Source organism: Pyxicephalus adspersus, chromosome 9 (assembly GCF_032062135.1).
Source record: "Pyxicephalus adspersus chromosome 9, UCB_Pads_2.0, whole genome shotgun sequence".
Lineage (NCBI taxonomy): Eukaryota > Metazoa > Chordata > Amphibia > Anura > Pyxicephalidae > Pyxicephalus > Pyxicephalus adspersus.
The window spans coordinates 11,771,707-11,797,048 of record NC_092866.1 but is presented as its reverse complement, the minus strand read 5'-3'; the positions used below and the strand labels follow the sequence as shown (position 1 = coordinate 11,797,048).

Below are 25,342 nucleotides of genomic sequence, written 5' to 3'. Positions count from 1 at the left end.
AATGTAATGTATTATATTCACCTGACCCCTGCACTCTATACATAATGTATTGTATTATATACACCTGACCCCCGCACTCTATACATAATGTAATGTATTATATACACCTGACCCCTGCACTCTATACGTAATGTATTGTATTATATAGACCTGACCCCTGCACTCTATACGTAATGTAAATGTATTATATAGACCTGGCCCCTGCACTCTATACTCAATGTATTGTATTATATAGGCCTGACCCTTGCACTCTATACATAATGTATTGTATTATATAGGCCTGACCCCTGCACTCTATACATAATGTATTGTATTATATAGACCTGACCCCCGCACTCTATACTCAATGTAATGTATTATATACACCTGACCCCTGCACTCTATATACAATGTATTGTATTATATAGACCTGACCCCCTGCACTCCATACACAATGTATTGTATTATATATACCTGACTCCTGTACTCTATACTCAATGTATTGTATTATATACACCTGACCCCCGCACTCTATACACAATGTAATGTATTATTTACACCTGACCCCCGCACTCTATACACAATGTATTCTCTATACACAATGTAATGTATTATTTACACCTGACCCCCGCACTCTATACACAATGTATTGTATTATATACACCTGACCCCCGCACTCTATACATAATGTATTGTATTAAATAGACCTGACCCCTGCACTCTATACGTAATGTAATGTATTATATAGACCTGGCCCCTGCACTCTATACACAATGTATTGTATTATATAGGCCTGACCCCTGCACTCTATACATAATGTATTGTATTATATAGACCTGACCTCTGCACTCTATACATAATGTATTGTATTATATATACCTGACCCCTGTACTCTATACTCAATGTATTGTATTATATACACCTGACCCCTGCACTCTATATACAATGTATTGTATAATATAGACCTGACCCCCTGCACTCTATACACAATGTATTGTATTAAATACACCTGACCCGGCACTCTATACACAATATATTGTATTATATACACCTGACCCCCGCACTCTAAACACAATGTATTGTAATATATAGACCTGATCCCTGCACTCTATACGTAATGTATTGTATTATATAGACCTGACCCCTGCACTCTATACACAATGTATTGTAATATATAGACCTGACCCCTGCACTCTATACACAGTGTATTTTATTATATAGACCTGACCCCTGCACTCTATACACAATATATTGTAATATATAGACCTGACCCCTGCACTCTATACACAATGTCTTGTATTATATTCACCTGACCCCTGCACTCTATACGCAATGTATTGTATTATATACACCTGACCCCCGCACTCTATACACAATGTACTGTATTAAATACACCTGACCCCGGCACTCTATACGCAATGTAATGTATTATTTACACCTGACCCCTGCACTCTATACATAATGTAATGTATTATATAGGCCTGATCCCTGTGAATAAGCATTGTGTATAAGCTCTATACACAATGTATTGTATTATATAGACCTGACCCCTGCGCTCTCTACACAATGTAATGTATTATATAGACCTGACCCCTGCACTCTCTACACAATGTATTGTATTATATAGATATGACCTCTGCACTCTATACATAAAGTAATTTATTAGTTAGACATGACCCCTGCACTCTATACAATGTATTGTATTTTACTCAGACCGGAGCCCGGCATCCTTTATGCTATGTTGTATGTTATATAGACCTGACCTCTGATCCTTATACGGTATGTAGTGTATTATATAGACCTCACCATATACATTAAGTTATTACATACTGCTGACCAAATAGTTCCTCGCTGATGTGCATTTTGCAACTATTTTAGTGTTAGTATTTAAGGGTTAGCTCTCTCTCTGTATTCTATTTTCTTGAGGAATATGTGTGTCTGTGAGACTTTCACTCAGACCACAGTACATAGGGTACTTTGCAGGCACAAATACTGCAGACTGTGTGTACTGTTGGTTGATGAAGATTCTGTCCCCAGCACATTCAGTATTTAGTGCACTGCAGCCCTGTCCAGCATCACCAAGGCACTTCCAATGGAGGAAGGTCTGATGAATTACATTTTCTTTTAGATCATGTTGATGGCTGGTTGTGTGTCTGTCACGTACGTGGAGAAGTTAGCATGATGCATTATGGGAAAAAGGCTGCCAGCAATGATAGCATATTCTCAGGGATCTACAACATCTTGGTGCCAGATACCACAGCACACCTTCAGAAGTCTTGTTGCCTCCATACTTCAATGGGTCAGAGCTGTTTTGGAGCCACAAATGGGTCCTACACAACACTAGGCAGGTGGTTTAATGTATTGGCCAATCATTATACGAGGGGGTGCTGAGAAGTTTCTGGCTTTGCCCAGAAAGAAGACAGCCAGAGTTATGAAATAACACATTTATTCAACATATCCCCCCCTTTAACTGATGCACTTGGTACAGCGTAGTTGCAGCTTTTCTAGACCGTTCAAATAAAAGTCCTTTGGTTGGGCCGCAAATCAGCTCTCAGCGGCATCTTTGACGTCAGAAATGTCCTCAAAACGTTGCCCCTTCAGGTGTTTCTTCAAATTCGGGAAAAGATATTAGTCCGAAGGGGCCAGGTCAGGTGAGTAGGGGGGATGGTGGACCAATTGTAAACCCACGGTGTTCAATTTGGCAGCCACAACGTTGGACGCGTGCACAGGTGCATTGTCCAGCAAAAAAAGGATCCCTTTGGTCAACTTTCCACAGCGTTTCGTCCTAATTGCCTCCTTCCGCTGGTCCAGGAGGTTAGCATAATACTGTCCGGTGATACTAGAGCCCTGAGGTAGGTAGTCCACTAACAGAATACCGTCTTTGTCCCAGAAAACGGACGCCATGACTATTTTAGCCGATTTCTGGGTTCGGAACTTCTTCAGACACGGGGACCCGCTGTGGCACCATTCCTTTGACTGTTCCTTGGTTTCAGGATCATAGATGTAGAGCCAGGTTTCATCCTCAGTCACTAACCTAGCCAAAAAGTCCTGTGCAGCTTCAAAATGGGCCAAAACGGCTTTGGATGCTTTGACTCCTTCTTTGATGTTTTGTTCCTTCTGATCACTGCTGAAACATTTCGGGACCCACTTTGCTGAAAGCTTGCGCATGCCTAGGATAATGGTGATGACAAACCCAACACGCTCCCGTGAGATGACAAGTATCTGGGGTTTTTTGTGGATATTCGCCGGCCCTTAATATTTAGCTCATGGACAGCATCGCAGGTTGCCGGGTCAGTTGAGGTTGGTGAAATGCCCGGTCTTGAAATGGGATATCCAGGTTCTGACAGTGCTGTAGGAAGGACACTTCTCCCCCAGTGTTTGTGACATCTCGGTGTGAATGTCCTTTGCGGACTTTCCCTGGAGAAATAAAAACTTCATGACGGCCCGTAACTCCAACGACGTGAAACTTGCTTGTGCCTCTGCCATCACAGCTTCTCACTAAAAGAAAAAAAGGAATCACAAAGACCTGATATTTGCAGTTACATACTAAGATATTAGGCTGTCATATGCCCCCACACTCATTTTTCTATTTCAACTGGAAGGGGGCAAAGCAAGGAACTTCCCAGCACCCCCTCGTACATATAATCCTAGGTGCCACCAACCCGGCAAAACTAACTAATTGCTCTTGGATGGGGTTGGCAAACTGAAAGGTACATCCAACCATGCGACTCTCTCCTCTACAATCTATTATGAATGCTGCAGCCAGACTCATCCATCCTTCCCTCCGCTCCTCTTCCGCTACATCTCTTTGTAGTTCACTCCATTGGCTTCCATTTCACCTTAGAATCAAATTTAAGCTCCTGTGCTTTGCCTTCAAATCCCTACACAGTTATTGTCCCACTTACATTCGGGGCAGGGTCCTCTCCTCCTGTATCACTGTCTGTATTAGTCTGTCATTTGCAATCCCTATTTAATGTACAGCGCTGCGTAATACATTGGCGCTATATAAATCCTGTTTATTATTAATAATAATAATAATAATAATGCCTCATGCTTCTAATATGACTTCATGAACCTCTGATTAGTTTGGTTTTTTTTTTTTTTTGAAGGGCCTTAATAACATTGAAGGTAAGTTGTATTATTAGAAAGACCCAACCAGGAGCTCATTAATCACCAGTTCTCAGTCCAACACTCTGTTAGGAACTGAAACCACATGAGCAGCCATACTTCTCCTTAGGCTGCCTATGGACATCTCAATAAGCCTTCTACAATGTTCTACCAGGAAATGAGAAGCTAAAGCCGTGTGAGGTCTTTAAGGTACCAAAAATCTCCATGCTGGCAAACCCAACTTTTGCCTCTGCTATGATGAGTAGAGATGGGCCCCATGCATGCCATGTTGGCATTGGTACAGGTGGCAACACGTTCATTGGAGTGAGGACGTGCATGTTGTGTGAGGACATGCTTGTATCTCTCCATCTTCTGATCCTGGACATCTGTCTGTTGATGGTAGAACTTTGGTTCCTAACAGGACTGCTTCGTTCACCATACAAGTCTATAGGAATAAATGTTGCCTGATGAAGGTCAGATGCCCATGTAATGATCTCTGAATGGTCTCAGATGTTAAAAGCATGACACACCCAAACCCCATAGGCACAGGCCCATACTCAACCATGGCTAGACCTTAGTCTCAATCATCTCCTAAAGGCCGATTTCAGGTATAAAGCCTCTTATTCCTGTCTGTATCTTAGAGTATTCGCTCTTGCTTTCTGTCCGGGTCTCAGAACAGGAAAATGAAGAACATCTGGGCAATGGCAGGATTAGGTGAACTTTAACAATAAATAGGTGAACCATTGGCACCATTTTGGTTTAGCAAGTATACCATTGGAAGAGTTTTGTTAGATCTGTTTGATAAGTGCAGATGTGCAGGGTTGTTGTCATGCATAAGCAAGTCATGTAGGGTGCCACCTAGTGGTGTGGCATTTTGGACCCTGGATGCTGACCAGCCTGCTCTCCTGTATAATGAAACTGTTGTTCTGCGTATTTAGCTGCAGAGTTCAGCTTTATTTTTTAGCTTTTATTACTTTATGATAAACCATAACAAATATGAGCTCTCCAGATTTTTCATTGAAAACTGATAAAATATGACTTTATTCATATAGAAAATAAAATAGATTTTGCAATTTATTTTATAAGAAAGATACTTCCATTTGATATATATTTATATTTTCCTCCAGCATGTTAGGTCCAGGACTTCAGCTCATACAGGAAATTCTTTACAGATCAAATGTACCCGTCGGTGGGAGGAGCCATTTTGTCAGAAGGAACATTAGGCAGCCAATCAGGTTTACAAGAACGTAGTGAACTGGTATACCAAGCACCTCCTGGCCTAGAAAGGTCAACTGACCATCTGAATTCTATAAAACTAATTCTAGATCACTAAATGTCTGATTACATGTGCTATTAAAACTTAATTTCAGAAAAATCTAGTTTGCTTTAGGGCATGGAAGGGTTAAATCTCTATCTAGCTGTCCCCAACTGGAAGATCTGACCCTACTTCCTGTCCAGGTGACACCCGCTATGAGGTGCCAGAAAGCAATAAAAAACATTTGATGGGGGTTCTAGTCCTTTCCACACAAAAAAGGATTGATGTAGTTGGGTTTGAATACAAAGAAAACTGTTGACATCTTGAGCCGCCTTCTGATTGGCTCAAATATTTAGAAATCTTACCCTCGGGGCTCCTTTTTCCTACAACAGAACAGGGGTACTTGGCAAGCCAATTAAGAGTCTCATGATGGCTGCACCACCCAACAGCTTATTTCACACATCATTGGTCAGTGAGTAGGGTGGTGCATCTGAAGCAACCAGTAGAAATGAAGATGTCACAGCTGACTAATGTTCTATTGGTTCTCTGGTTCACACTGAGCAAAATGGTATAACCCTGAGCTAGATTTAGGTATAAAACTCTCAGCATCACCAGATTTACCACAAAATATAACAGTGAATTGGATTTTAGAGATTGTTGGGGCTGTAGATCAAATCCCTCGACTAAAAATAGAAAAACAAATAAAAAGCCAGCATGCTACAAAAAGGGACCTTTGCTGTGTAGAAGCAGTGGCCTGTCTGCCGCGGTTGACTCTGTTGAGTCAGAGTTGTCCAATCAGAAGGTTGAACTTTATTGATTACACAGCTATAGGTATGACACAGCAAGGGGGCGTGTGTCTGACCTCTGCAGACAGATCACTAATTCCAACACCGAGAGCTATGGTCCCTTTCTGCAGCCTGCTGGCCATGGACAAGCTTTTCTATTGTTTGTAAATGGTAAGGCTTTAAAAATCTCCATTTTTTATGGTTTTCAAATGGATTTTGTTTAAAGGTCTTTTTTTATTTATATACTTTATTGGAATTTTCAGTATTCTTTCTAACCTCCTTTTTCTTTGTAGCCTCAGCCTTTTTCCTTGATAAAACTATACTTTTTTTTTATGTGCATACATTTTTACAAGCCATGTATTCCCATCCTTGCAGTATATTAGGACTGCAGCATGATAGGTTACCTGGTGTATATATGCTGCTCACCACTAGATGGCGCTGCTTACATTGTACTGAATAGGCAGCCTATTAGCCAGGAGCACAGAGCAGGGGGTACTTAGTGCTATATGTCTAAACCTGGATTGTTCAATGCACATACCGGTATTAACTTCTGATTTATACATTCTTTCAATCCCCTGCATTGTATATGTAGATAAACCTGCACAGCTGAGACAAAGTCAGGTTTTATATAGCTAAGTTTTTAATAGACCCATCTTTAGAGTGAAGGAAAGGGTAAAATGCCTGCCAATTTATATATTGGTGTCTGTGTGCCATTGGGGAAATTTGTGTTCACTACTTGTGCCAGAGACAAAACAGGTTGTTAGAGGAAATCTCCCAAAGGGGAATTACTATTTTAGAAAGATATCCATATGGGAAGACTTTCTCACACCTCTTGTTCTGAGGACAACTCTTCAAGTTTTTATCCCTCACTTTCTTTCTAGATGATAATGGTCAACAGTAGAAACAGAGGGCTCAATTTCCCCAGGTATTAACAACCTGACCCTTCCATGCTCACTAACCTAAACTCACCTTCCCCAGCAGACCAGTGGAGAGGACTACTGCCTTGTATATGAGTTTGGAGGTCTAACCCAATTGTTGCACCAGGGTGCACGGGCAAAAGCCAAACCCCCTGACATTGCCCAAGCTGTAAATGTTTAAATTAGGGATCTGGTAAGCACTAAAGATAGCTAAAGGGCATTCACCAAAAATTTCAGCCAGGACTGATCTAGTGCAAGCCTACTGAAAAAAAGAATCAGAGATGGATTACTACAGATTTAACCTCTTCCAAAAGTCCCAAATTTTGGAATGCAGCATTCAGCCCTCTCTACTAGCCAGCAGGGGGCACTATCACACAATTGCTAATCGGTAGGAACCTGAGAGAAGTGGCAGCTCTTTTATGGGCTGAATTTAAAGTCATAAAAAAATCTCATTCCCAACTGATTGTAATTATTTGCATAGCTTGCAGTTCGGCCAACGTGGCCGCTTGTCTCTGTCTGTAGATGACAGGTACACTTTAAAGTTTACTGTAACAGGCAAAGTTTTGCAGCTACTGTACAGGAATAAATGCAAAGAGGCAGATACATGTTGATATGTGCAAATAATACATGCCCGTATACCATACTGAACACTGGTAGAAAAATACAAACCCTACTTATACGTGGAATATTCCTCTCCCTGAAAGCAAAAGCAATTTTTTTTACCATAAATCACAATCTAAATCTCTACACTGATTCTTCTTTGGTTATACCGACCCAGAGTCATGTGATGGTCCCAGTACATGTCTTAGAAATATTGTAATATTGTGTTTAGTATACTGTGCTGATATGTCTGTGTATTTTATATATTGTACATATATATTTATATATTCTATAAATAAGCTTTGTGTGTACTACACATTTGTAAGGCAGCAATAACATAAAAGGCACTTTGGTCATAAGAAAAAAGATATGGCTTCATATTCCCAGAGGAAAAAAAAGTCACTGTAGTGAAAAATGGCCTCCGCTCTGTACCCGAGGCAAGATGGCCGCACCTTCGCTCACACTTACCTTGCACATATTAGCTTTTTGCAAACCACAGTGAAAGAAATAAAAAGTCAAAATGACATTTTAAAAACCATTTAGTCCATAGAGGCCTGATTCTGACCAGAGTCAGCCAAGCCAGGTCCCGGCACCGCTTCTGGGGAAGCCTATGAAGTCCGAAGCTGTGGTGAGGCAGTGAGTCTCCTTGGATAAAATTTGGGGTGTGAGCGGGCCATCCTGCCCCGTGATCCTGATTGTCACTGGAAGGCACTGATTACAAAAGAAGAGCCCCATGCGTGAAAAGTGTGCGTTGGTCCAGCGTAGGGTCAGGCCAGCAGACCCATCCGAGTGACTTTAGCAGAAAGGAATGTGTGCAACAGGAAAACAACAGGCTTCGGACTTGTGTGCAGATCCAGAGCCTGCAAGATAGGACACAGAGATGAGGAAACACATGGAGATCCTGGAATTTCCAATAACAGTAACATCAATAGAGAATACCCCAGTGACCTGTAACCATTCCAAAATGTCATTTATATGGAAAAAGCTAATACACATACAGCTTGCTGCAGCACCTATGCATTGATGTGTATTCATATTTTGTATTACCGTGTTCTGGGTTAGGAAAGCTAATTATTTAAATGGGCCGCCCAGTGCAATACCAGGGTCCAAAAAATTAAATCTTTGCAGAAGCTGATCATAATAGAGGCACCACATGGCACTGATATGTGAGATGTGTGCTGCCATGTACCATCATGTGCTGCCACATAACGCATCTCACATGTTCGTGCTAAACAAATATATAAAGGAGACCTTATTCATTCACTGTCCTATGCTGGAATAAATAAATACTCCTAGGTTTAATTTACAAGGACAGTCACCAGGTTGGCGACAGCCTGCCTGCAGCCATCTCCATTATATGAAAATTAAATAGTGACCATAAGCAAAATACTGGAAAAGTTATTTTTTTCTTTTTATTGGAGGTCTCATTTAATACCAACTTAAACACAGAAGTATGTACAAGCTTATCTTTTAGATCCCCAACCCCCATGTTAAAAGCACAGATAACTCAAGTATTCCTTCTAGGCCATGAAGACCCCACCCTGGGCAATGGCTTCTATACTGCCCTACCTTCCCCTAGGCAACGTCTATATGCTTATTAGAATGAGCATTTGCATGTGTACCCCTGTCTTTCTCCTAACGCATTATTGTAATTTTTTTATTACACACTTTTGATCTTCTTAGAGGTCTTATTATCCTATATATCTTCCCTACAAAAATATTTAATAAAAAATCACTAAAAATGGACACTATACTAATAATTTACACTCCCATGACTTTGGAGATGTCAACTTCACTAACAGCACATGAAGCATTGTCATAGAGTGAGGCACTTTTTTATCTAAGGTTTGTTTTTTTATGTTATCTTTGGTATTGTTTTTTTTAACACGAAGGGTGTTTACAATATAATGCATTTTGATGCAAGTCCCGCATTTATGTATCTAGAAAGCACAACACTTACCAGCTCTCCTTCTGATCCCCCAAAGTCCAGGTATAGATGTTTGCTTCCATCGTCGGCTGACATTTTGAGCTTTTCAAATGGGTATCTGTACATGATGGCACCCGATGGGCCCCCTCGATACACTGTGAATCCAGAATCATAGTGGATTGAGAGTGAGACCGCTTCCCCGCGTAGAGTACAGTCTGTTGAGAGATAATACACACAAGACATATAGTCATATATGAAAGTCCTAAAGTAGTGCACCTTGTGGTCCTTGCATGTAGTGGTGTTACACCTTGGATCCCAATTCCAGGTTGTACTTTGGGCAGGAAATTTCAAAAGGCAACTAAATTGAAAAATGCAAAAAAAAAAAAACACACACACTTATCTTATATCACACAGGGCAGTCCATCCAGGAGTGTCTTCTATTGGGTCCCATGTAGTCCCGGAGCTGACGCCCCGGCGCTGCCATCTTCTTCTCTTCTTCCCGTTTCTTCTTCCTACGTCTCCAAACCTCGTGCCAGGTGACGTAGGAAGAAAGAGTTGGAAAAAAAAATTGCCGATCTCACTGTGCATGCGTGAGATCGGCAAATTTTTTTCTTTAAACTTAAAGGCTCCTTTTGCGCATGACAGAGATGCTCGGGCATGCGCAGAAGGAACACCCAAGAGCCTCCCGGGGTGCGTGACGTAGGCAACCCGGGAGGCTTTGCGCTCCATTTAAGGGGCGGTGCTGCACCCTTTATAAAAAAAAAAAAAAACAACAACATAATTTTTACCTTACATAAAAGGGTTGTCTACCCTTGTAAAGTGAAATTTCTGAGTTTAGGTACGCTTTTAGGAAACCTCCCTACCCCTTTTACTAATATTCACGTCTCCAGTGATTCTCTGAAATGTCTTCCTCCCTTGTAGCTGGCACCAAAATTCTGGTGTCGCAGTCTAAAGGATGCAGTCAGGTCGCCTCCTCTGCTATATGAATGTATTTGTACCTAGTGACTGGGCATGAATGTTCCATGTACCACCTAAACACAATGTAAGAAACTGTGCGGGCCCAGCTCCCTTTTCACAGCAATGGTGCATGTATAGTACCATCCCAGTTGTACCATGCCCAAGTGTTCATACTGTCCCAACACAACATAGACATGGTACAAGTGTTCATACTGTCCCAACACAACATAGACATGGTACAAGGGTTCATTCATACTGTCCCAACACAACATGGAACAAGTTTATATTGTCCCCAACAAAGTTTTCTTTCTGTTCCAACTTGACAGATATAGAACAATCTTGAAAAAAATGAAAGATTACTTACTGATGGTAACCTCTCTTGTGAGTTCCGCTGCAGCATGACAACCCTGCACCAGCGCTCGTGTCCATGCAGAGAGGTCTCTCTGATTCTCCACACGAAAGACATGCATTTCAATGCCCTGAGGACAGCCTGTGCGAGTGGCAAATGTTAGATGTGGTTCCAGAGAGGGTGATGTGTGCCCAGGACCCGAGTGCACCAACCTGGAATACGATACAAAGAACAGGAAAATGGATCCATTTTCATTCCCCCTCGTATATAATACATTATATCTAGCAGCCCTATGTAAGCTTTTTTCATGCACCTCCCAAATGTTATTCACTTCAATGGAACCCTATTTACAGTTCCTACGTTATATCAAAGTTGTCAGAATTTCTGGTGGAGGACAATGGTGGTTCTAAAAGGAGGTGTCAATGCAGGCAAGTCCCTGACAATAATAGTAGGGTACTGCACATCACAAACATTCTGGGGAATAGGGGTTTAGGTGTTTTTATTCTTTAACACCCACTGGGCACTGCCTTCACTTACGGGCCTGCCATGTGACAGTGCTATTTACCCAGAAGCAATACCACCTTTTGGGACAACTCTACTCTGAAACCGAGCTGCATGCATAGAAATAGATCATTTTTATTCCCTTGCAAAGGCTGATCTGGTCAATGTTACAGACTATGCAACAATTTTCTCCATGGATGAAAATGTATAGAACTCCAGATAATAAAACAATTGCTCGTTCTGTTCAGGGGGAGAAGAAAGGCAATTCTATATGTGTCTTGCTACCCCAGCAGCTGGTGCTCTTCTCCACTCCCCAATGCCTCAGGTTGTGCACAGGCCCTTGGTGCCCTCCCTTACATTGCAGACCTGCTTTTCTATCAAATTCACTGTACAAATATATCCAATCAATTACAATTTTATATATATATATATATATATATATATATATATATATACACACACACACACACACACATATATATACACACACACACTTACTGGCAATGACATAACACATAAAGGGAAGATGAAAAGGGAAGCCTGTGTGACAGTAAATATATGAAGCAATGCTTCCTTTTCAGTGAGACAGGAAGCCGAGATTGTGAATGGATATAAAAGTGTGGTCATACACAACAAACGTTCGCAGGGCCTTATGACTGTAGGGGCTGTAGAGAACCACGGACTTTATATATAGCACAGAGATTTTATATCAGCCAATCACATCCCATATCCTTCTTCAATAAAAGGGAACCTATTATGACCTTGTTAGTTTTTTTTTATTATTCTATTCCCCTTGATTGGGCTGAATGCTGATACTTATGCTTTGACTATCAGCGGAACAGCAACCTGCAACTTCAGACATCAAGCAAACTAAAGCTGGCCAATGCTGCCCCCCAACCCCTTCCCAGACAGGGCCGCCTTAGTGTGCCATAAGCCATTGGATCTATTTCTACTCACCCACTGGGAATGGGGATTTGTAACCTATTTGTAACCTGGCCCAAAACTTCTAAAACTGCTACTTCAACTGGTTCATGCACCTCCATCCTCACAATGTCCCTATTTGTCATGCGACAGGCTCACTTGACACATGGTTTACCTGGTGGATACAAGTGGCAGCTTCTGTTTGGGGTTTGCCCACTCCTCTCGCGTCCTTGGCATTGCAGTAAAGAGCAGAAAATCCCTCTGAGAGACAACTGCCAGGGTTGGATGCCAGCTTGCCCGCCCATCGTCCTGGGACATCTGAACACAGCAAATGAAATCAGTACATGCCTTTAAACTGTATTATTACATACAAATAAATAATAATGGTGTTTTTTTAAGTGGCGTTTGCATCATTAGTTTGCACATGAAATATGACATCCACAAATGGATGTAAATGCAACGGGCACACTGTTTTCTATAGCACTGTGCATCATAAACAATTGCAGTTTTCACCTCTTATTCTTCATCACTACCTATTTCCTCCAGCCAATTTCTGTCTACATGTGCTCCAGTGTATGCTCAATAGTATTTCTTAGTGTGGGTTACCTGATGGTGACAACAGGAAACCCACAGGTAAATATGCTTGTATGGATCTCTCTGAAAAAAACCTTGAGTGACAACGAGCGTTGTCATACTGAAACAGGTAGTGCCCGAACCTTCATGGCAAGATCATCAAGTCTGCATCTGGTGAAAAGTCTATCTTTGATATTGAACCCAGGTGACTATTACTTCAATAGGAAAGGTCACCAATAGTAGCCTCCAAATTTCTCCAAATGTGTTCTATATCTCCATATATATTCTCCATGTCAGGTCTACTAATATGATCCAAACAGGAATAAATGGAGGCTGATTGGCTAAAAAATTCAGACCATCTAGAAGCTATTGGCCCCATTACAGCTTTAATATTTAGGAACTTACCTGTTCTGCTACCCAACCTAGGTGCCTGAGATCCTCGGTGGCAGCACCCAGCATGCATTGCGTCTCGGCCAGAACTTGTGGCAGCAGAGCGGTGATGTTATTGTGCAGGGCCTGGGACCAGGACAAAGCGGAGACAGAGTCTCTACATCGGAGAACGATGGAGTGACACCCATCAGGAGAGCGCACTTCCACCAGCCTGATAAAAAAAAATGAATGTGAGAAGGGGAGAGAGGAGAGGTACACATCATGCACCTCTTACACCAACATCCAGAAAAAACATGTCACGCACACATTGTCACTGACCGTCCCTCGGGGTCGTACATGCTCAGGTTTCGCGCCGCGTAGCACATTTTTAAGGGGATGACCTTGCAGTCCCTGGAGCCATGTTTGGGGGAACCAGATGTACTGTTGTGGGATGGACCCTGCAGGTCAAAACTGTCCCAGGGAAGATCGCCCACTAGGGAAGCTTTCCGGATGTAGGGAGATACGTCCTGCAGGAAACGCACTGTGGGAACAAAAACCAAACACTATGTCACTTGGAGAACAATGACAACAAAGAGGATTAGAGAGACAAACAGGTCTAATATAGGGGTATCTGAAGGAGGAACTGTCTGTGCTGCCCCTGTGCAATCAGCTCCTGCCGGGTGCATGGATAGCTTTGGTTGTCAATATTTTATAATTCAAGAATAAAGATGAAATCTGATTGGCTGGCATGGACAACACCATTTTCTTTCCTCCATTGTGCCCAGGACAAGCATCCTACAATATACTGAAGCCATTGGATTAGCATGACAACCTTCATATTAGCTCAAATTCGGAATATTTAAAGTGGACCTACCAATAAAAGTTGCTGCTGAGAGCAGCAATGGGTCACCTACAGTCTAAGCAACCATGACATGGCTACTATATGCATTGTGGACATTTGATATCATTAGAGATTATAGTATTGTTTTCCATCAGACCCACTTAAACATTGAAGTCAGGGGATCAGCAGGAAACAGCAACTTCATGCATATTGGCTGCACCCATATACATACTAACTAAATCATGATATATTGGAGTTCACAACTCTTTGAATATGGTGGCTGCATTAGTTATTGTTCAGGCGAAGTACATTTTTTGCAAGCACAGAATAATATTTCCAATTAGAAATCCTGTGCTCAAATCCCAAACAATGGTCTTAGCATAGAGGGAGACGTTCTGTAGTTGAAATCAGCAGCCTAGGGTGACAACACTGCTCCTAGATACACCATGGCGATTGCATGTTGCCACTCTAGGATAGGAAGTGTGTTATAGGCAGGATAACCGGGTGAAAATATCTGAAATATGAATATGACGCAGATTCCACATTTAAGGACTGGTCCAAAAATATTACACTCTGCACTATAGATTCCCTTTGTGTTCTTCTTCCCAATATGACCGTAATGGGTCAGATCATTGACTGCCAGGGCCACAGTGCTGCAACCCAGGAGGAGGTCACATGCTCACAGCAAAGGTCAGTATCAGCAAATGGCATTCTTCTTACAAGAGAACCTGTTATTTCACGATAAGTGAGCAAAGCAACAGATTCCTTAACACAAAAGTATAAGATTTGTTAAATGTAATTCTTCCCATGTGATTAAAACTTTTATACTGGCATCAATGTGAAAGACCAGATCACAGACATGACATTACAATGTTCTGGAGGCCACAAGCTGCATTCCTCTCTCCAGCTGGAACTCAGGGAGTTAATATGGTCTGGAGCTGCTATCTTACTAGAGATTATATTGCTTGCTGCAGAATAAGGAAAGATTACAGCCTGGAGTCCATATATGGCAGGGGAAGGGAGATGGATGGAGAAACAAGTGAAGGGGTGCAGGAAAGGGGGACAGGGAAATGGGGAAAAAGGGCACATATGGGGCTCTGCAAGCCTGGCACTCCCTGGTGATAGGATTGTCAGGTGCAGCCATGAGAAAAGACCGCTGACGGAAGCAGATCGGAGAGCACAGACCCCAGGGTGGGAGCATGTGTGGCTTTACACATATTTACACTGTAATCCAATAATAGGTGATCACACATTAACAAGGGGCCACAACTAATCCCCTGAGCCACAGGCAATGGGGGATGCTTGGAAAGCCAGGGAGGGCTGCAAACTAGAACATTTCTGCACTTCACTGTCCCTACATATATTATCTCTATATACTGTCGCTATATCTATATTGTTTTTGTGCAGTAAAGTGCAGAAATGTTCCAGTTTGCAGCTATTTTTTATGTATGGGATCACCAAACTTCCTTTAAAAAAACAGTATTAAAAAAAATACTTTAAAGCACCTGGATTAAATTAAAAAAAAGAAAAAAGAAAAGGATAGTCGCCCTGTCTGCCCTCACTGTACAATCTGCCACTGTAGCCCCCCTCTTCAAAAAGTTTTGACTTCGACTTGTGGGGTCCTACAGACGGCTAAGCCCACATGGCCCCATAGGACTGAAAATGCCAATTGCCGCGAGGTGCTGAAATGTGGGTGTTTTCCCATACCAGGGTGGTGTGTTTTATTTAGGGTGTTGTTGGTAGGGTCACATGGTCATCCATACCTGGAAGTATTGGGATTTGCAGGGGCAGAATGGAATCAGTAGATAGAAAATTGACTAGTGTAGTCAAGTTTGTAGCAAGATCTAAGGCCTCAAGATATTATCAACGGATGTCAGAGAATTGTCGCTGTAAGCAATCTTTTGTGATTGTTTCCAATGGCAGATGAATGAACAAGTGTAGTAGACACGGTGCCATGCTTTTCTATGGAGAGAGCTCACTGTGCTCCCCTCCATCGGGCTGAACAATGGTTGTTCATCAATCTGCAATGGAAAATGGCAGATCCTATTGCTGACCTCTTTAAAATACTAGTTGGCTGCCTAAACTTCTGGCTTTCATACTGCCCAAGCCACTAATCCAAGTCAGAATTTATAGTGTCTGAAGTCTGATCCTAAAGTCTTAAAGAAAAGCTCAGCTCAGTATGACAGCCAGGCAAAAACCATTTACAGAAAGGATGGTATGCAATAGCAACAATACTGTTTTTATTTGAAGGCCAACATTGCACAGGTTCCTCTCCCCAAATCTGCCTCCCTGTACTTTGGAGCACCCCTCCCTATACATTTCATATTCCAGGTGTTTTTACTCTCGCTTTCCTCTGGCTGCGGAGGAAACCTAAATCTTGCAGAGGGTGCCCATGTGTCAAAGCTGATAAGTGATGCCTTAACCCCCTGGACTCATCTGATCTCCGGTGCTGGCCCTTGCAGACTCGCTGATCCAGCGCTCTATGCTCCAGTTGAATGACGTCCATCCATATTCAAAACGCCTTCTGTGAGTCCAGAGCTAAGGAGGGGAGCCTTGACCCCCTGAACTCACGTAAGGCCTTTGGAAAGATGAATGGCGCCTTTAACCCGAGCAAAGAGCAATGCTGGATCAGCAAGTGCGCAGGGGCCAACACTAGAAATCAGGCGAGTATAGCAGCCAGAGATCCTTTTTTTTTTTGCCCATGATGGACTAGGAATTTAAAGTGAACCAATGAAGATAGAAATATGGGAGCTGCCATTGCTGACCTGGCTCTTAAAGGTGCAGGCTCTGCTACTGCTAAGCTCCCACTCATCACAGTCTGATAAATGCACTTTAGTAACTAATCATGCAAACAATATTTGTTTTTAGTGTTCAGTTGATAAAAGTGGGTCACAAATTATTTTCTTCTCTTTATCTTGCACCCAATCCCATGAAAATGAACATAGGACCCTCCTGTGACAATTCTCACTTCACATGTGTGCAGTCCCTCTGCATGCTCCTCCAAACACACATTGCACATCCACACCCTGTGCCTGGAGAGCAGCCACTCCTAGTCCTCCAGATGTTTAAATGCTTTCAGCTGGGGGAGCCAAGCACATTTAACCCCCTCACTGCCGACGCTGCATTCCCTGAATCTGAGAAAGCAACACATGTCCTACAGATTTTACCATTGAAAAAATTGCTGCGTTCAGCTGATTTCAAGTGATCATTTGTAGAAAATAATCAGTTCTGGAAAATGTACTGGGGGGGGGGGTGCTAATCGTATCTGAGGTTTCCATGCATTTTACTGCAATAGTTTCAATGTGCAAATCCCTGCAAGACTCATGGAATAGGATTTGGACCTGGACACCAGATGGGCCTTTTGGGTTGAGGGCAATTTCTCCTTATTTACCATTAGGGTGACAACAGTTTCACTTGTTTAAAAGTCAGTAAAAATCTCCAGTGGCCACGCAGACTCAAAAAAAAATGTTTTAATAGTGTAGGGGACACTCATCAACTTTTTATCGCTGTCTGTGTCCCCGTTGTAAATGTCTTTTCCTGTTTAGTGAAATTCTGGTCATGTGACAAAAGGCCCATTTACACTACACATAGGCATGCCCCTAGTGCCTTGGGGTGCCAATCATTTTGAATGACACCCCCAACTCCTATCCAAAAGACACCACAGTGCCCTGCACAATGTTTTAATGCACCTAAAATCCAAAAGACTCTTGTTTGGGGTTTACCAAAACCAATAGTTTTTCATGTGTTGGAAGTCTTCCCAAACAATAGGCCCCAGACCGATACCAGGCCGTGACAAACCAGGACGGACGCTCCATCCTCCCCATATGTTTCCATGACCCCACTGATACGTTTAAAAAGTTTCTGTTGTGGACTGACAACTCGCTGCATTTTAGTGTACTGAGTGGTGCCAGCCCTGCTCCTTTGTATTTTGCTAAACTACACAACCTCTCACTCTCTCAGATCTCCACAACATGCAGGCTGATCATTCTGTAGCCCATCGTCCATTTCTATATTCCCTTAGCAGATGATTCCTTTAACTTCCCCCCGATTTCTCTGCCTCTCACGTCTCCTTTGTCTTGCTGTCCTTGAGTATAAACACATCATAAACATTTTAAAGCATAACAAACACAAAATATATTTTTTCTTCATTTTTTCCGTCTGTAACCAAGGTGATCGTAGTCCCAAGGCCGATGCACAATGCCGAAGTCCTCGGCAGTGATAAGGTACGGCAACATGGTATCTATGGCAACAACCTGCACCATGACAAAAAGTGAGGTATCAAGATGAAAGAGATCCAGTCACTAAATCATGTAGAATAGAAATCTACAATAGTCCTTCAATAAAAAAAAGACTTTTGAACATCCATTGGCCTGGGACTGCTGCTGGGTGCCGCCATCTTGGATGTTAAAATTAACAACCCAACAGGCTCAGAGCTTTGATTCTGACCAAGCCGAGCGCAGAATCAGATCCAACATGGCGGAGGAAGTTTGTGTCTCTTGGAGATGCAGGGCATTGGTGCATAACCATGGCAGTATCACCCTTAGTCAGTTTCTGAGCCCCACAACCCCACCAAGATCTGCTGTGTTGATTGACAGCGGACTGAATGGAATTGTTTACAGTATGGCCCCCATCCACTTACTAGCCAAACACAGTCCCTGCTGAGAAAAAAAAAAGGGACGCAGGAGTCATGTGGCCACAGAATAAAACATATTTTCTTAACGTGAATGTAGTTAGAGAAAAGGACTATGGGCCCGGTTTATTAAAGCTCTCCAGGACTGGAGAGGATAGACTATCATGGGAGAACCTGGTTAATCCAGAAAACCTGAAATACATCTGGTCCAGGGTTTTAAACATTTGCCAACTATTAGCAAACAGTTATAAGAAGATCCATTCCAATATTAGGATACATTTCAGGTTTGTTGGATCACCCAGGTTCTCCCATGATAATCTATCTTCTCCAGTCTAAGAGAGCTTTAATAAATCAGGCCTAATGTGCCAGGAGTGGAATCACAAATAATTTTTTACTCCAGGCCAAGGCGTCCTCTCAGCATCTCACCTTTTTTGGCAGAGTTCCCCTACAATCTTCCTGCACACAGTGAAAAGGATTTAGTTATAAGATATATTTTATTTACTGTATGAATCATCTTGAGTCAGCTGCGGAAATGTTTCAACTTTTACCATCTCTAAATACAACAATGGGCACCGCTGACACTTGTAAAATACGTTCAGCCGTACCAATCTGGGTGCACTTAAAGGGCACCTGTCATAAGTAAATACATACGCTGTCACTTACAGCCCTTAGCTATATCAGATCCCTAGGAAATCTTGATCATTAATTAGATTGTAAGCTTTTCTAGGCAGGGTCATCTCCTCCTCCTGTGTCACTATCTGTAACTGTCATTTGCAACCCCTATTTAATGCACAGCGCTGCCTAATATGTTGGCGCTATATATATATACTGGTAATTTATAATAATATTATTCATTGCACCTCTCTCTTTTATGTCTGTAAAGCAATTAGCATTTCCAGGAGAGGATTAGCTGTGGAAGTTCAGGTATTTATATTGCATATATATAAATGATATTGGTATTTATGTTTTGGATAGAGAAGAGATGGTAAATCTGAACTGCTGTCAGTGTTTTGCTGTGTGATGCAGTGTTGAACCCAGAAATCTTTTTAAGCTGGGTGAAACTGTAGGTGGGTGGCAGCCCCTGTATTATGACCCGCTTTTTAGTAACCATCCAAAAGCAGCTGGATGGTTACTGAAAAGTGCTGGGTGGTGCCCCCCACCAAATAGGGCTGGGGAGAACACTGCTGGTGGGGAGAACACTGCTGGTGGGGGAGAACACTGCTGGTGGGGGAGAACACTGCTGGTGGGGGAGAACGAGAACACTGCTGGTGGGGGAGAACACTGCTGGTGGGGGAGAACACTGCTGGTGGGGGAGAACACTGCTGGTGGGGGAGAACACTGCTGGTGGGGAGAACACTGCTGGTGAGGGGGGGGAACACTGCTGGTGGGGAGATTTGCCCTCTCCAATTGTATGGTGACCGATGTCACAGAAATGGAAAGCAAGGGGGAACTCTATTCTCCGCAGTTAAGCAATCCTGCCCTGGTCCAGAGCCAAAGGCTTGAGATTGGACAATAAAAGATCAGCAGTGCAATATTGATGTCATTTTCTTGCTTTCCACTCTTGTTCCCTGTATCAAACTGGCAGGATAGTACTGACCCCTCTATATATAAGAGTTGAGTGCTGTTTTCCAGAAACGTAGGACGATACTCCAGGCTCAGTGCCTATGCTGAGTGTAAGCTCTGCGTACATTTGCTGATATAATGAAGTCCTTGGTATGAAGATCGGATGCTCAGGCTTTCTATTCCACATCTCTGACACAGCTTAGATAATATTGAAGTCACTGACAGCCAAGTGGATAGCAATATCAAAAGGAGGTTGGCACACACAGCCTTCTTATCTATCTGCACAGCTTTTCTTTGACAACCACAGGTCCTATTACTATTCACTGTAATCTCAGGCACAAATGAGAGTGAATGATTCACATCCTATTAATGTGAATCACTTACCACCCCTAAGAAATACAACGCAGTTGCTACATGGTAAGACACCATAGGTTGGAGAACAGCCACCCAGAGTGTTGTATGTCACATTGGATGAAAATCTGCCCAAATATGGTGAATATTTGCTTTAAATATCCAGCATATTCCCCTGACCCGATACAACAAGATTATCCTGCAGATAAAGGAGCGCTGCTTTTACCGGGGAGGTGTCAGATATTAATGCCAAGTTAAAACCGATTAGTATTCTGACAAAGCAGACTCAGCAAATCCATCTAATGTGCACACACCGGGTGGAGGGGACGGTCAAGCGGGGGTAAACCAAAAATCTGGGTGAATAATACAGAGCATAAAATTGCCAAGAAACACAAGCAGAAGTTACCCTTGGCAAAAAAAAATATTAGAATAATATACAAGCAGCAAAGTTATATGCAATTCTCCAAAGCTTCTCTACTGATCAATAAATGTGATGACCAATAGGAAGGCTTCCCTTACTGACCAATAGGAAGGCTCAGGATCCAGAAGGGTGCAGGACCTAGTTGACTTTTACATGGACAGTGGAGATTTACTTTGTGTAACTTTGATTGTTTCAACAACTTTTGAATAACCCCAAATTGTGATTTATTTACATAAGAGATAGACAAGTTCTGTTCTTTGTCCCATCTACTAAATGATGTGAACTTTTGTTTTGCTAAGCCAGAACAAGAATAGAAAAGAGAATTTGCACTGAAAACATTTTTTGCTTCCCACACCTAGGATCATCTTTCATAACATTCAACACAAATTCAAGCAGCTGGACAATCGTGACCTTCTATGGGCAAAAAACAAATTCACGTACCCATAAACCACATACAGAGGTGCCCACTTCAGGAACAATGCTCAGAATAATATTGTGATGATTGAAAGTGATGGCCAATCAACTGAAAACTTTGCAGTTACCAAAAACAATTCCAAAATATTTTTTTAAGGCTTTTCAAACTGTTGTCCGGTCATCTGAACTTTGTCCAGTTATGGCTGACCACACCAATTTACTATTGACCGCATGAACACAATAATTCTGGTCAGTTTATGTCACTATATTTAAATTGTTGTCATCACAATGTCCAAATTCTAAGTCAAAAAATAAAGTCATGTGACTTTCACCTATAGCCCGTCTTTTCTATATATTACATATGGTGGCCCTTAGGAGCATCCAAGTAGGTATACCTTTTGCAAACCCCTCCATCTTTTCACTGAGGGCGTGTATCTGGGAAAAGTATGTGAACTTTTGTTCCTGCCAGCAGGTCGGAGGACATACAGTACGAATGTCCATCAGCTGGAAGAGGCGTTCCTTTAGCGGTTGGTGGATTACATTTTTGTAAATGTCCAGTATTTCATTTGTGTGGATTCATTTTGGAGGTCATCATACAACCCTGGTACTAAAAACTCAAGAGTAAGGGATCACGGTGTCTTTTTTCTCTTCTGCCCTCTACAGGAATGGCGGCACTACCTGAAGAGTTTCCTGGGCAGAACCATATTACCATTATTACTATTACACAGTATTTATATAGCGCCAACATATTACGCAGCGCTGTAAGAAGTCCATCCCTATTTATTGTACAGCGCTGCGTAATATGTTGGCGCTATATAAATCCTGTTTATTAATAATAATAATAATAATAATAGTCATGTCACTAGCTGTCCCTCAAAGGGGCTCACAATCTAATGTCTCAGCCATAGTCATTAATACAATCCAAGGTGAATTTTGGGGGGGAAGCCAGTTACCTAACTGCATGTTTTTGGAATGTGGGAGGAAACTCACACCTGCAAACTCCATGCAGATAGCGTCTTGGCTGAGATTCGAACCTGATCTTTTTCAGACTGCTAACCTCTGATCCACCATGCTGCCATTGATCTAACCAAACACGTAGGATGGGCAACTCAACCCAAGAATAGGACATTCAGTTTTCCCCCCAGACCCTTTTAGCTGGGCGCACCTCCCGGCACTTTTCGGCAACCACCCGGCTGTTTTTGGGTGGTTACCGATGAGTTGGGTCACAATTCAGGGACTTCCACCCACCTAGAATTTCTTCCCACCCAGCTTACAAAAATTTCTGGGTTGAGCACTGACATTAATTCTGGAATTCTGATCTATCTACATGGCGGTAATCATCGTAATGATAACTGCATTCCAGAATACAGATAATACCCTTTACCTAAGCCTCATCTTCTCAATCATTCATGTATGGTGACTGTAGGTAGCTGTAACCCCCCCCAAATCCGTCCTCTCCATCCAAGTATATCTTTGGCAAGACTTCAAACAAATGCTGCAAACAGCTCGCCCTCCTAACAGCACCCCCCTCCATCTTTGCAGGACGTGTATCTGGGAAAAGTATGTGAACTTTTGTTCCTGCCAACAGGTGGGAGGACGTACAGTACGAATGTCCATCAGCTGGAGGAGGCGTTCCTTTATTTGTTGGGGGATTACATGTTTGTGAACTTCTAGTATTGTGTGAATTATTCTTGGTGGTCCTGGTGACAAAACTCTATAGGAATGGCAGCACTACCTGAAGGGTAGAACCAGTTTAGTGTTGACCTAACGAAACGCGTAGGTGGTGCAACTCAACCCAAGGACGGGGGACTTTGCACTACGTTTAGAACAAGAACCAGGTACCGCATCTACGGGCAATGCCGGGCCCAGAGATGGACAATCCCAGAGAGTCCGGTATTGGTAAAGTAACTTTACCCTCAGAGTTCTGTAGAACTTTTTACCAATCCTGACCCCTTTCTTGTAGAATCTTTACATCAGAACTGGTGTTGGATGACTGGTCCACCAACCCAACATCAGCACAGGGCTCAGGGTTTGTTCCCACGTGATAAAACAATGCATGGCAATGCAAACGGTGCGCTGGGTTACCAATCATTCCTAAGGTGGTACAATGTCTGTGAACCGGTGCTTTGGGCTGCCCATTAAAACAAAGAGGCTACCAAACACAATCCATGAAAAAGTGCTTATAAATGAAAGGGGCCCTTATGACATAGGGGCCGACAGTACACAGAAGGAGCCCCAATAATCCCAGAAGAATGTCTGATACAGAAGTTACTTTCATAGCCCTTCAGGATGGCAGCACCAGCAGTGGGATGGGTATTGGGCCTTAGCTTGTGCCCATTATAACCTGGGATAGCAAAAGAAGACGGGTGATGTACTTGAAGAACACTGAGGTGCATGTGCGTGAGAGGGGAAGGACAAGCACCCCGATGTGCTCTCCTCCACAGAAAAGCACAGCCATTTCCAATTGGTCATTTAGCAATCTATCAGAGCAAAGTGATGAGCAAAGCCAGGGGCCGCTGTACACATCAGATTTTCACCCAAGATCAGCTCGACCATTTATCTTGGCTGACATTCATCTTCAACGTCTATGAATCATAAGAAAGAAAGGAACAAGTGGAAGTTTTCCCCTCTATTCCCGTTCAAAATTGTAGTTTTTTTCAACCCCAAAAATGAAAAAAGAAAAAAAATTGATGCCTGTGTGGTCCGAACATTTCTGAAATTCTTAAAGCAAACATACCCAATCCCATGCTTCCCCCCGTGTATCAAACTATTGCCCTCCAAAGACTGATTTCATTGCATATGGGGTAAAATAACCTGAAGGATGGACCAATGGATGCAATGGAATCTACAATCATGTCATGTTGGGCTGATTTACAAAGCCATCGGCTCATCTTGACAGCCAAGTAAGTAGCATTAACTAAGGTTGAATTTGAACTCTTTGCCCTCTCTGTGCCATGGTCATTCATTCCCCCTGGCACCACCACCACCAGTCACAGTTGGTATACAGGATGCTGAATGAATACATTGTATCACAAAGTTTCCAGTTGTCACCATCTCCTGACTGGTCATTGGTTGGTTGGAATAGAAAGTAATAAAGCATGCCGGGCAGTGCCAGGCTTCTTACCTTCCAATGTCACCTCCTTGCCAGCTTTCTTCAGCACCTGCACCGCCTGGTCGTGGGTGGCATTCCGCAGGTCATTGCCATTGACGGATAGGATGGCATCACCCACTCTGAGAGCCTGGCTCTGGTCGGCGGCCAGCCCTGGGAAGATCTTGGAGATGAGGATGGGCATTCTGTTCTCTTGCCCCCCTTTGATGCTGATGCCCAGACCCCCTGATTCTTGCTTCACCACCCTCACCCTTCTCAGGGGTTCAAGGCTGTCCATGTTGTGGCGAGCTCCAGGGCTGCCCAGACCCGACTCAGAGTCAGAACCTGTCCGGGGGGAGCTGGCACCGGAGCGCCCGGGGGGTCCCCTGCCAGGGGCCAAATCGGTGCCATTGCTGAGCCCATTGATGGCTGCGGACTCCTGCTCCGAGGTCAGGGTCAGACTCTCCCCGGACAGCTCGGCCTGGACTCTCACCCAGTGATCCTGCAGAAGCAGCTCCAGCAGCCCGGACTTTGCTGCTCGGGTCCACACAGCCATGGTGCGATGGCACGGGAGCAACCCGCACCGAGGACTTCCTGCCCGCTCCTCCCCCGCCCATACACACACGTGGCACAGCGCCACCTGCCGGGGGATGACGGGAGCAGCGTCAGCAGGGAGCTCTGCTGGGGGCAGAAATGTCAGCATGGAGGTTGTATGCCTAGAAATGTCAGCATGGAGGTTGTATGTCTGGAAATGACAGCATGGAGGTTGTATGCCTAGAAATGTCAGCATGGAG

At 43.1% G+C, this 25,342-nt stretch overlaps 1 protein-coding gene across 1 annotated transcript; it reads right to left on the bottom strand.

Moving 5' to 3' along the window:
- Positions 1 to 5,096: 5,096 nt before the first annotated feature.
- On the bottom strand, positions 5,097 to 25,143 carry SNTB2 (syntrophin beta 2). The gene is made up of 7 exons (XM_072422583.1): positions 24,585 to 25,143; positions 13,580 to 13,781; positions 13,277 to 13,472; positions 12,474 to 12,616; positions 10,892 to 11,088; positions 9,604 to 9,785; positions 5,097 to 8,503 (listed from the first exon to the last, which is right to left on the bottom strand). Exons 1-7 carry the CDS (start codon positions 25,102 to 25,104, stop codon positions 8,411 to 8,413), a joined length of 1,533 nt encoding a protein of 510 aa, XP_072278684.1. The 5' UTR covers positions 25,105 to 25,143; the 3' UTR covers positions 5,097 to 8,410.
- Between the last annotated feature and the right edge of the window lie 199 nt (positions 25,144 to 25,342).